This window comes from Erinaceus europaeus, chromosome 9 (genome assembly GCF_950295315.1).
Source record: "Erinaceus europaeus chromosome 9, mEriEur2.1, whole genome shotgun sequence".
Lineage (NCBI taxonomy): Eukaryota > Metazoa > Chordata > Mammalia > Eulipotyphla > Erinaceidae > Erinaceus > Erinaceus europaeus.
This window is the reverse complement of record NC_080170.1, coordinates 56,455,631-56,468,792: the sequence shown is the minus strand read 5'-3', so window position 1 is coordinate 56,468,792 and position 13,162 is coordinate 56,455,631. Positions and strand designations below refer to the sequence as shown.

Genomic DNA, 13,162 nt, shown 5'->3' with positions numbered 1-13,162 from the left:
ATGAAATCAATGCACACCAACACTGAAGATTATTTGTGACAGCTCTTTCAACAGCTATTCCTGGTGCTGCCACCACCAGTAGTGTGAATATCTGGCAGCTATTCACACTACTGATCTTGGGGTTTGGGGGCTGTGAATCTTCCATCATTATCTCCAGCTGTCACATGTGTCACGGTGCAGGCTGAGTCCCATGGGTCCATGCTGTGCTTCACTCTCCCTGGTTTTCTGCCCCGACTCAGCTTTCTGAGTCTGGACTTCACCCCAGGGAAGTGTGCAGTCTGTGACCTCTTCACCTAGCTTTTGATGAGAGTGAGCATAGGCAGTGGGGCTCACTCTGTCCCCCACCTTGTTGTTTACTGGTCTCATGCAAGCCCAGTACCAGCCAATCCACCACAGGGAGGCCAGGTGCCTCTATGGAGAGACTCTTGTTTCCTAATGAACTTGGACCTGGAAACGGAGTCTCCACACACAGAGTGAGCAGAGCTGTGCTGCTGACAGCCTTGTCTCTCCCTCAGGGGCCAGTAGTGAGCCTCCAGGAGCCCCCAGATCTGAGGGTGTGGTTGACAGTGCTGACATCTGGGAACTGTCAGAAGTACAGAGATAAGAGGTCTGTGGTTTTCACACTGCAGGTTGGGGCTTGTGATGGTCCAAGATACAGGGGCATTTCTGACCAGGAATCCCGACTCGTTCCAGGTGTTCCTAGAGGCCCCCCCTGGCAATCCAGCTTCTGCTCCCACCTTATTTGTGCAAGATCAGGCTTTATTTTGGATGACATTTTCCTTCCCGTCATTTCAGGGCCCAGAGCAGGGCGAGCTCTCCACCCCATATGTCCCAGATGCTAATTAGTGCACAGAGCTCCCAAGAAATACCTCCAACCTTCTCAGATGGGTTTTTCATGGGTTTGCACAGCACACAAGGCCACCCAGGAAGCAATCCAGAGCCCACTCTGTGTCAGATCAGGAGCTTTGTAAAGTTTGGAGACCTTCCCCCCGAAGTCTACCTATGAAATCATCATGGATTGGGGTGCTTTCAGCATTTATTTCCTGCTCCCTTCTGCCCCAGGCATCCAGTGTCAGGGCTGGATTGTGGTACTCAAGAAATAATCCTAAGTATATTCAGCTTGTGACAAAAGCTTAGGGCCAGGGAAGGGGGAGTAGAAGGGCTGGTACCTCTGAGTCAGAATTCCAGCCATAAGTGAGAGTGAGAGTGGGTGACGTTCTAGGTGCTGCTGGTCTGAAGTCTTTTGCTATAGGAATTATCTTTTTGGCAATAAGAAGCCATTGAGGGTTATAGAGGAGCAGCAGGCTCAGAAGAAAACTAGCTGTATACTGGAAGGAGGAACCTGACTTCAGATCAAAGGGAGAGTTTCCTGTTCTTGTTTCCCACCTGGTGTGGACACGACCTGAATGACAGCTAAACTGGGCTCTCTGAGAGGGGGTGGCACTTCCATGAGACCTGTAGGAACACTGGAGTCACTTGCCAGTTTGTAGACAGACACTAGAGGGCTGTTACCTGGCAAAGCAGGTCAGAGATCTTTGTGGGCCCCTATAGGACCTTGCCCTCAGTGTGGATCAACAATGGTAGGAAATGCTCCATTCTCCAAAGGGAGGTCTACAACATACTCTACCAACCACCCAACAAAGATGGGTCCTGAAATTAGTGCAGCCTGGAATGTTCCTAGCCATGACCACAGAATACAGGCTCAGACATACAGGGATACAGAGGCTACCTAGGCTCATGTGCTGACTATGGGCCCCAGATCAAATTGATGGAGTTTACAGTTAACAATATTTATATACTTTCCCCATATTTTGGAGCTACTCTCTTCCCTGATGCAGCTTTCTAGTCCTAGTTTAGTTTCTAGTCCTAGTCTAGTTTCTAGTTTTCCAACTATAACACCATCTCCCCAGACAATAACTTAGGTCCACCTGCATATTAGATGTCAGGCTCAGGCAAAACTAGTAAAGTCCTGGGCCCCTTGTAATATATCTAAAATAGACCTACTAGCTTTTTCCAAAACAGAGACCTCAAATCTCCATCTGCAATATTCTTGCCTTTAGGTTCATGATTAGTCAACAATTTGTTCTGCTTTATATCTTAACTCTTTTTCAGCCACCAGGTTCCAGAAGCTACCATGATGCTAACCTGACTTCCCTGGGCAGACAACCCCACCAATGTGTCCTGGAGCCCCGCTTCCCCAGAGCTCTACCCCACTAGGGAAAGAGAGAGACAGGCTGGGAGTATGGATCAACCTGCCAATGCCCATGTTCAGCAGAGAAGCAATTACAGAAGCCAGATCTTTCACCTTCTTCACCCCACAATGATCCTGGGTCCATACTCCCAGAGGGATAAAGAAAAGGGAAGCTATCAAGGGAGGGGACTGGATATGGAGCTCTGGGGGTAGGCATTATGTGGAAGTGTACCCCTCTTATCCTATAGGCTTGTCAATATTTCTATTATATATATATATATATATATATATATATATATATATATATATATATATAACCTGATCCAAGAAGGAAAAAGGCCAGTGGCTCAAGCCCTTGACCAGCTGTGTGATTTTGGGAAAGCCACAGAGCCGCTTGCAGGCCTGTTTCCACATCTATAAAATGAGGATAATAATAGTTCCTCTGACCTACTTCACAGGACTTGGGGAGCATGGGGCAGGGTACACAATGACTCCCTGCTAGGACAGGTGTGGCTAGGAGCTACAGCCCCCAGCACAGAGTCTATCCCAGGAGAATTTAGAGAGCCACACTAAGGGAGTCTTCCCCTGGGGCTCTGTCCCTTCTTTATCACTGTCTTGATTGTTACTCTCTCTGGTGAAAATTATACCACCTCACATGTGTTTGGGGATTTGTGCATTTTCCACATGCATATGGGAACTGCATTTGTGGCCTCTCAGTGGTGTTGAGTATGGAGCTGGATGCCTTTCAAGGTGGGAGCAGGGACTCTAGACCAGACTGATCTGGTGATCCCCCAGGCTCTACACTGACCAGCTGTGTACTGTGGGTACCTCTATAGCCTCTATGTTGGTTACAGGAAAAAAGGGAAAACAACCCAGGTGTCTCTGTCCCAAGGCTGTTGAGTGCTGAATGAGCAAGTACAGGTGACATGATACACCCAGTAAACGAGACCCAAGTGGGTGACTGGGAGGCTTCTCCAGTGGGAAGGGTGCTGGGCCTCTTTTAAGACTGGCTCTGAGAAGCCTCCCTGGTCCTCAGGCAGGGCCCTTTGGCAGCTCTGCCTCTGCTTCAAATACTGGGTGTGGTGGTGTATGGGGGGTTAGGGGCCACTGAGTAAGCCCGCTATCTCCTGGAGCCTCCAGTCATCCACCTGGGCTGGAGGACCCTGGAGGTGGGCCTTGGGCAGCCTTGGAATGGCCACAACAAACTCATGAGATGCATGTGCCAAGACCCTGGGTCATTTCCATATGAGAGGGTGGCTTTTAAGCCAGAGCACGGAACTCTGTAATTATTCTTCTGTTGCAGATGAGATACTGGAGCTCCAAGAGGTTAACTCACTTCCATGTTCACACAGCTTGTGTGACCAGGAGGGAAATGAGGTCCTAATTCAACTATGCTGTGTGTCCTGCCTGTCACTCAGGCTGGGGAAAAGGGGATCTCTATAACCTCCCACCCCAGGACCAGACACCAAGGTCCTTCAGGTCCATAAGTATGGAGCTCAAAGAAGGCACTATCTGCAGCCTTTGTGCCCACTCCAGCCCCTAGGCCTGGCCCAGCCTCTCCATTTGTCTGTCTGTCCAGGTCCAGTCCCCACTAAGCAGAGCACCTTGAAATGAAGAGCTCTGAGCAAAACCCGCATGCTGGCAGTCAGGTAAAGCCAAGTTTCCCACTGCAAGGTTTTTCAGCCTGGAGGGGGGCAGTGGTGCAAAATTGGTGTTTGGAGTGTGGAACTTGGGGCTGTGGTGCAGAACTTGGAGGTTGGACAGTGGAACTGGAGGACTGGACTGTGAAAGTGGGGGGCTAGAATGTAGATCCTGGGGGGTTGGGACCTCACCTGAAGGCCTGGTACCTGTATGTTGCTCTGGTTCACCCTGGACTCCTTCCCCTCCAGCCCGAGCTCTATACTTTAACCCTCTCAAATTCCATACTCCAGCCTCCAGGTTCCACACTCAAGCCCTTGATTTCCACATTCCACACCCACCCACCCACCTCTAATTCTACACTTGAATTCTGCATGCACTCCAGCTTCTGACTCTGCACCCCATCCTTCTTTCCAGGTCACTCCACAGTTCACCCAGCTATGCAGGCAGACTCAGGGGGCTGCTGGGATGCCTCCCCCATTCCCTCCATGGGGCTGGCCATAGAACTGAAGCAGTCTCTCAGGACTTGGAACCCCCCAGGGCTTGGAGGGTGGTAAACTCGCCTATTTCCACCCCATTCTTGATCTACTCAACCAAATCCCTGGGGTGGGGCTCTGCACCAGATGTCCAACAAGTTCCTGATGATGTGTGTGTGTGGCTGGAGTTAAGATTCTTTGAACAGGTCACCCAATTTCCACTTGCCTCCTTTCCAGTCTGCTTTCCAATCTGTCCATATGGGGCCCCTTCCTGTCCCCCACCCCCAAGGCAAAGACTAAGATCTTTTTAGCTTGTTAGGTTACATATGTGTTTCTCAGATGCCAGTGTGCTACTGTTTGATTTACAGGCTATTGGGGCTCACGCATGCTCCTCCCCACAGGAGGTCTAGGGACCCCTCCTGGAACACAAGGTGGTCCCCAAAATCTCACAGAAGGTTGGGAGAGGAAGAACCATAGAGCTGGTGCCCCCACACTTTCACCTAGACAGTCAGGATCAGCAAATTTGCCATCTGCACTCCCAGAGGCACCACCTATGGATTGACTATCCCCTCAAAGACATGTGCCCCACGGACCACATTCCACTTGCATCAGATGGAACCAGTACCTGCAGCAGGTGACCCAGCACTATCTTCCTTAGCCTGTGCCCACGTCCCCAGAGCCCAAAGGGATGGTCAGAGAAATGCTGCCATGGTCCAATCCTGGGTACATCCAGATGTTAACCAGAGGACCACACAACACAGGAAAGGAAGGCAGGCTTGCCCGCTCCCAAGTGCTCCATAGAGAGTGCTCCACACACAGCTGGTGACCAAAACTCACACAGGGCCCAGGAGAACAAAGGTGGCTTATTGGGAGGGGCTGGGGCTTTCTCTGGGGGGTATGTCACAGCTTCAGGGGCCACTGTGCACTTTCCTGTACACATCTCATAGCTCATGTAAAAGCTTTCTTTTAAATTTTGTTTAAATTTATTTATTGGATAGAAACAAAAACTGAAAGGAAAGGGGAGATAGAGAGAGAGACTCCTAAAGGACAGCTTCACCACTAATGAAGTTTCTCCCCTGAAGATGAGAGCTGGGGGCTTAAACTTGGGTCCTTGCACATTGTAACATATATGCTCTATGTACTACACCCTGCCCCAAGAGTTTTTTTTTTTCCTCCAGGGTTATCACTGGGGTCAGTGCCTGCACTACAAATCCACTGCTCTTGGAAGACATTTTTTTTCCATTGTTGTATTTGTTGCTGTTATTGTTGTTGTTCTACTGCTGTTGTTGAATAAGACAGAGGGAAATTGAGAGATAAGGGGAAGAGAGGGGGAGAGAAAGATAGACACCTGCACACCTGCTTCACCACTTGTGAAGCGACCCCCCTGCAGGTGGGGAGCCAGGGCTCGGACCAGGATCCTTGTACTGACCCTTGCTACTGCCCAGCCCCCCAATAAATTTTTTAAGATTTATTATTTTAAAGCCTTATGATCTAGTAATACTACTCTTAGGCATTTATCCAAAGGTCATGAAAACACTAATTCAAAGGTATATATGCACCCCTATGTTCATAGCTACATTATTCACAATAATCAAAAGTTGGAAGCATCCTAAGTGCTCATCAACAGATGACTGGCTAAAGAAGTTATGGGATATACATTCCAGGAAGTACTACTTTGCAATAAAAACAAATTATATTGTGTCCTTTGGGACAAAATGGATGGAACTGGAGGTGATTGTGCTTATCACAGTAAGTAGAGATGAAAGAAAAACTGCCTGATGGTTTCACTCATATGGAATCTAGAGAACTGAAACACATAAACTTTCAAAAACAAAACAAAGACAACAACCAGGAGTAAACTGTCTCAGACTTTGTGAGAACTATGGTGGTTATCATTGGGAGGGTGGATGCACAGAACTTTGGTGGTGGATGTAGAGGAACTAACTATACCTGTAATCTTAACAATCTTGCAACCCACTAATAATCACAAATTTTTAAAAAATGGCATGTAAAAATTAAATTTCACTAAACTTTTTTAAAAATCATTTTAATATGAGAGAGGGTCAGAGAGAGCACAGGCCTGCTTAGCTCTGGTGTAAGCTTGTGCTAGGGATTGAACTTGGGCCCTTTGGGCCCTCAGGCCTGCAAATTGATGCTTTAGCAGGATGAGCTATCTTCCTGGCCCTAAATTTTTTCTTAAAATGCTAGCAGGGAACTTCAAAGAAGACTTTTAGTAAAAGAGAAGGCATTTAGATAATGATTAATGAAAATCCCTCCATGGAGTGATTGGACCAGCCAGGGGCCTCTGGGCTCTTCCTGTCCCAGGCAGAGGAAGATGCTCAGAGCCTAGAATGTAGGGTACATCCTCCCAGGTCCCCTGCCCACTCTGAACCCAAGGTGGAGGGTGTCCTTACTCCCCACAGGGTCCTTACTTTAGCTGAGTTCTAGCTGAAAGAGGGAAAGTTGACAGGGGGCTCCCCTCCTGCAGCTTTGTCTGTCCTAGAGTAGTTTCTATAGAAGCCCCTTGTGAGGCAGACAAGAAGCAGCTGCCTTTTACAGATGGGAAAGTAGAGGCAGGAGGAGGAGAGTCGCCAAAGCAGTTGTCTAGTCAACCTGCCAGAAGTGACCTCTCAGGACCTGCCATGGCTTTAGACCCGGGCAACCCTATTAGGCTCCAGGCAGGTGGCCTCCAGCAAGGGCAGCCCCTCGATGCCCGGGGTGGGGGGGTGTAGTGAGGGGGAAGGGACAGAGACAGAAGCAGAGGGAACTGAGAAGGAGGGAAGGGACAGGGGTAAGAGTGGCAGGGGCAGCTCCTGAGCCTTCATGGCCTCAGGCCCCGCCTCTGCGCCTTGTACCCGCCTTGTTGTAAACAGGGGCTCATTACAACACCTGCGAGGTTACAGCAGCGCTGTGTTTGCGGCAGCCTCCTGGGTCCAAGGACAGCAATGGGGGCCCTCTGAGTGAGCTCCCCGCCCCCCTCCCCGCCCGGGGCCGGAGACACAGTAGTGTCTCGAGTACCAAACCCCACGCACCCAGTTAGCAAGGTTTGGCCGAGGAGCAGGAGGAGGTCCTGGGTGTCCCAGGGGTCCCCGCGTGGGCGGTGTGGTGACAGGTGGCCCGGACTTCTCCCTCCGCACACAGCCGCTGCCATTGCCCACAGCACCGTGTGATTTCTGAACAGGAAGTTGGGCCTTGAGCAGGTGGAGGCGCTGGGGGGGCAGTGTCCAGCACTGCAGGGGCGAAGCCATTGGGAAGCTCAGTTCTCAACTAGGTCGCCACTGAAATACGACAGTCAGGCTATCGGCCCATTTCACAGCAGCCACACTCCAAGACAAAGCTTGACCCTCGCCATCAAGGCGGACACACAGGGCCTGGGGAACATTAGTGACCGCCAGCCACATGGACTCGGACAACAGGGAAGTGTCAACAGTGACCCTCGACTTTTTCACCTGCACCCCAGCCTCTGAGGCTTCCCAGTACCCCACACCCCAGAACTCAACCTGGACCCCATCACCAGCTTCCCGTATGCCACACCTGCCTGGTCCTGGTGAGTGAACCTACTGTGTGCATTACTCCTACTGTATGCAGTTGTCACTGATTTGCTAGATGCTAGAGTGATTTGAGATTTCATATGACATTTGGTAGATTAATTTTGGGGTCTGGAAACCATCAAAACTTTTTTTAAAGCATTGTTTTAAGTATTGGCTCCTTGCTTTATACCATTTCAGCCAACAGAATGCCTCATGGAATGTTCTGCTTCTGGAAAGTGTGTGTATGGGGATACTATCTTTTCATCCCTGTTTTACAAATGAAAAAAAAAAAAAAAAAAAAAAAAACCTGAGCATCAGGAAGGCCAAAGACTGTGTCTGTCTGGTCTCCTGTGGGCCGGGACCGATGGCCTGGGGAAGTGGTGTCCATACTTGAACTAGCCCAGTGATCCCCAGCCCCAGCAGGGCCTCGCCTGTAGCTCCTTAGCCTCTAAGAAATCCAGATCTCTGCCCCACCCTCCAACCTACATTCTAACTATGAATTTGGGGCTGAGGAATCTGTTGTTGTTTTTTTTTCCAAGACAGCTCTAGGCAGTTGAGAAGCATGGCTCTCAACTAAGGTGCCTCTGAAATACAGCAATAAAAAACAAAATCATTTAAAGGTGAAGTTTAGTTTAGCAACTTCCAAATGAACTCACAGAGCCTCTCTCATAATTAGTGAGCTCCTAATGGTGCCCTCCCCCTCCCTTGAAGGTTGGTAGTAGCCTGTCTCATCTTCCTTAAGGTGGGGCTTGTGATGGGCAAGGGTCTGATGAGTCTGGGGCTAGTGAGGCTGCTTTCTGCTTGGGTCCTGTCAGCCACTGTGGGCATTCATTTTGTAAAGGCCTACCATGCTCTGGCTTATGATCTATGCACTCTGCTTTAGAGTGTTTACAGAAAGTAAAGAAACACAGAGCACTTGTCAGACTCCTGTACACAGAGCAATTAGACCAGGAGGACTCTGCTGATGCTGAGGGGGTGAAGGTGGGGACCCTATAGGATTCAAACTTTCCAAATTGTCATAATTCTCTGGCTTAATACACAAGACTATAGGATTCTCTTTGTCGCACTAAGTTTGAAGATCTAATGAGTCTGCAATCCATACTGAGCTTCATGTTGAGTCAGTACATGGGACAGCATGCCCCACCCCAGTCCCTTCCAGAAGGGAGCTCACAAGCCCAAGTTGGCAGATGCAGGATGGCTAACACCCAGCAATAGAGACATGGTGATGGCAGGCTGACCCTGCCCAGGGTCATGCAGCAGTGCAGCCCCTGTGTGTCCCCACTTGCATTTGTGCTCACAAGTGTGGACCCTGAGGAAAGGAGAAGCCAAGCCTTAGGGCAGAAAGCAGCCTCCTAACCAGGAAGTGTGAGCACACACAGCCCATACCCACCATGACTGACGTGCCCCATCCTGCTCACTCACTTGCTCACTTGCTTGCACCGGGCTGACTGCCCTGGGCTATGGAGTCAGACCAGAGCAGCAGCTTCTCCCAGTGTGCCCTATGCTAACTACTGACCCACAGTTATCTGACCTCAGGCTCAACCAGGCTATGGTGCCTCCTCTGTGAGGCACAGGGTTAGAGGGCACTTTATATTGGTATGTGGGGGTGCTGGGGTGTCAGGTGCAGTGACTTACTACCATGTATGAGCATTCCTCTGAGCCCCCTTAGTTGCCCCCGCTGCACCCCCACATAAGCCAGGGCACTCTTCCAAGGACATGCTCAAGGTTTAGAAAGCTGTGCCCTGGCAGTGGCTTTCCATGCTGCATAGGTTTTAAGGGAATACAAGGAGATACTCTTGAGAGCAATTGCATAGTTAGGATTTGCTTCAAAATAACCTGGCCAGGGAAGAGGACTGGATGTTAGGCAGAGAATAAACATAATCACTGAAGCTGGGGTAGGAGTGGGGGGTTATACTATTCTGCTAAGTTTCTTATTTATGTAATTTTTCCATTAACAAAAACTATATACATGACATTTTTAAAAGCCATATCCTTGCCCAGGGCACATCTCTCCCAGTGTTCCCACTTCAGTGACAGTCTCTGCACACCACATTTCCTTCCTTTTGCCATTGTACCTGTAGTCATCCCTCCTTTCTTTTCTTGCTCAGTGTTCAGTACAGAGACTTAATGTCCCCTTCTCCAATAAGCCTTCCTTGACTCCATCCTGGGCTCATCAGGCTCAACTGGCCTAAGTTTGCCTTTGTTTATCACCTACCTCAGGTGTTAAACTGCCAGTGATAGACCTGCCTCCCCAGGGTGACTCTCTGAGGTGATGCCCCATAAGTGCTGTGTGTCTGCTCTGTGCCTCAGAGAAGTAGCTCAACTTTTCAGTCTGTCTACAGGCTGGAAACAGCAACCAGGAAAGGAGATGGGACAAAGGCACTTTTTTGCAGGGCACTTCATACGGAGAGAGTGTGTCTCACCCAGGGGTGCCTAGGGCCTGGACAGGGAGCTGTCTCCCCACAGTTGACAAAGCTCATAGAGGCTCCTTCATACGTACCCACCCAGAACTGACACAGAAGTCAAGTTTAGGCAGATTACTCTAAACCTGTGGTTTCATCTGAAAAGTGTACCAGTAACTCTTGAGGGAGACTCCAGGAATTCCTGTGACCCTGTGTAGTCATGGTAGTGCCTGTGTGTATGTGTGGTGTGTTCCATACATGGGTTGTATGCAACATGTGTTGTGGTCACATATGTATTGTGCAAACCAATGCTATGTATACATGTATTATTACACATGTTGTGTGTGTGGCACACTCACGTTGTGCATAAAAATATGTTGTGTGCACTTTATACATATTTTTGCATGAACATGTGTGGGTGTGTGTCATATGCTCTTGTGTGCATATGTATATCATGCACGCTTATGTGTGTGATGTGCAAGCATATATTGACTGCATGTGTTGTTTGTATGAGTGTATGTATATTTGTTGTGTGCATTGTGTGTTATTGCACGTGTGTGTGTTGGGGAGCAGTTGATGTTCTTGGGCAGCTAACAGTTGATCTTGAATGCCTCCAGGGGACTTGGGGCCATGTGGGTGCTGCCCAAGTTGACTCCTATCAGCTGTGCCCAGAGCTGGGCCTGGAAGAGGGGGTGCAGAGGTGCATGGGACCTGTCTCCTTCCATAGCTAAGTGACCTGCATGCTGAGGCCTCACTGTAACCCTTTTTCAAATAAGTGACCTCAAGTCCCCTTCCACCCCTACCTTTGTCTACACCCCATGTATGGGAGCATCCCCAGCCTGGGAATGACAGCTCTTCTCTTTGGAGGGGATACTGACTCCCCTTCTGGCACAGGGATCTCTAGTGGCTGGGCTCGAAGTAGCACTAGTAGGCAGACAACCTCACACAAGTAACTCTGCAGCCTGTCACAGGGTCTGTCTGGCAAGGAAGGGTGCTGGGGTGCAGAGGTCACCCCCTACACCAGCAGTTGAGGAGCTAGGTAATGTGTGCCCTGAGCCACCTATGTCCACACACCCCCACACTTGCTCTTACCCCAGACCCTCCCCTGATGGTGAGCCCACTACTCACCAGCCCAGGAAGAATAGTTCTGGGTTCTAATGGCTGCCTGTGTGAGGGCCTGTCGATGGGGGACATGGGACACCAAGGCTTTGCTGTCAAGGGGTGCCCCCTACACACTCTGGCCTCTGAGTCTTGGCACCATCCCACATTTTCCACTGGCCCCATTGAGCCCTCAGCAATGTGGCGCCACAGACTGTCATGGGCCTCTTGGAAAGAGGGGGCTGAGGAATGTCAGTCCCCAGGCCTGCAGGATGCCAAAGAGTCTAGCCTCCCTCTGTCTCCTCCTGCTGGTAGAGGAGGAAGCAGGACCTGGGAGTGAGGGCCAGGCTTAACCAGCACCAGAGCTGCATCCCCTTTTTTCAGGAGTGGACCCAGTGTATGTGGGGCCCTGGAGACCAGTTCCCTTTTACCACTCTGGGCTTCCTATGCCAAGTGCCAAGTTACTCCTGCCTCCAGAACAGACCCAAACAGCCCACCAAACACCTGACTTTATCAGAGAGATGAACCCAGAGGCTGAACACCCGGATCACCCAGACACAGAGGCAGGACCCACCCTCACCCATACACTTCCTAAGACCCTGAACACTCCGTACAGGCTCCACAGCGTCGATAGGTGCCATGACAGGGGCTGGTACCAATAGTAAATGTGTGCCTAGAGGGGGCACTGTAGCCTCCACATTCCAACTGGGGAACCAGCTTTAGGGTGAGGAGGGCACAGAGCACAAACCCCGGAGCCTCTCCCTCACCCCTGGGGACAGGCAGCACTCAGCAAGACCCCAGTTCCTATGTTGGGGTGCTTCAGCATGCATTCTGAATCTTGCCATGCTGAGTCGCTCCTCCCCCCACCATTTGCCTCCAGGGCTCCTCAGACTTACAGTCTCCAGGCCATTAGAGGCAGTGCATCCCACTGCACAGGTGGGAAAGTGAGGTGTTTTCCAGGGCCTCTGCAGGGCCAAAGAATGAGTCTCCCCAGGGCCTCTGCTCCAGGTGCTGTATGTGTGACACCCCTGTACCCAAGCACACTGTGGGGGCCCATGCCCACACTTCCTGCTAAGGCTATGAGAAAATGGCCCACTTCTCCCCCAGTCCCACACAGAGGGCTTCATTCTCCTCAGGTCCATTTTTCCACGTGAGCGCTCAGCCCTTGCACTTGTGTGGAGTCTCAGTTCCCCGTCCACCCTCCCATGCCACTACACTTGGCTGGCTTCAGACTTATGTAGTATGGCCAGGTGACTCGGCCCTCAGTGCCTGCCCCAGACTTCTGGATCTGACCCCCACAGCCACTTGCAGGATGAAGGGTTTTGTACCCCTTCCTCTGCTTCCCATCTTCCCAGTTCTTACCTGTGCCCATGGGGTGGAGGGTGCTGGCGGGCTGGGCTGGGCCCATCACAGCTCCAGGCTGGCCAGCTCCTGAGGGCTCCGGTGCCCGTCCACCCGCCCGCCTGAGCAGGAAGAAGGCGCTGTCTGGGAGAGGCTGCTGAGAAAATTGAAGTAGGTGTGTCCAGGCAGGAGGAGGAGGGAAAGGATGGGAGGTGGTAGAGCCGGCAGATTGTCCCTCCTGCCAGCTCCACTCAGAGAGGAGAGGCAAGAGGGAGCCAGCTGGTCCATGGCCCAGAATCACGGTGGGGAACCAAATCATGAAAAATGAGAACTCAGGCCCCTCACCCACTTCACAGAGGTGTAAACTAAGGTAGTGCTACCTGGGTAGCAGTGCTCACTGCAGCTCCATAGGGACCAGAGATGCAGAAAGGACCTGGTGCCCCCAGCTCTCTCCCCACCATAGTCTGAAGTTTGTCCGCACTAAAA

At 50.8% G+C, this 13,162-nt stretch overlaps 1 protein-coding gene across 1 annotated transcript in view; it reads right to left on the bottom strand.

The window, feature by feature from the left end:
- Positions 1 to 12,809, bottom strand: part of FAT2 (FAT atypical cadherin 2) — a 56,700-nt gene extending 43,891 nt beyond the window's left edge. The window contains exon 1 of the mRNA XM_060197975.1: positions 12,698 to 12,809. Within this exon, the coding sequence (XP_060053958.1) occupies positions 12,698 to 12,743 (46 nt within the window). The 5' untranslated portion in view covers positions 12,744 to 12,809. The remainder of the gene's footprint in view (positions 1 to 12,697) is intronic.
- Positions 12,810 to 13,162: the final 353 nt, after the last annotated feature.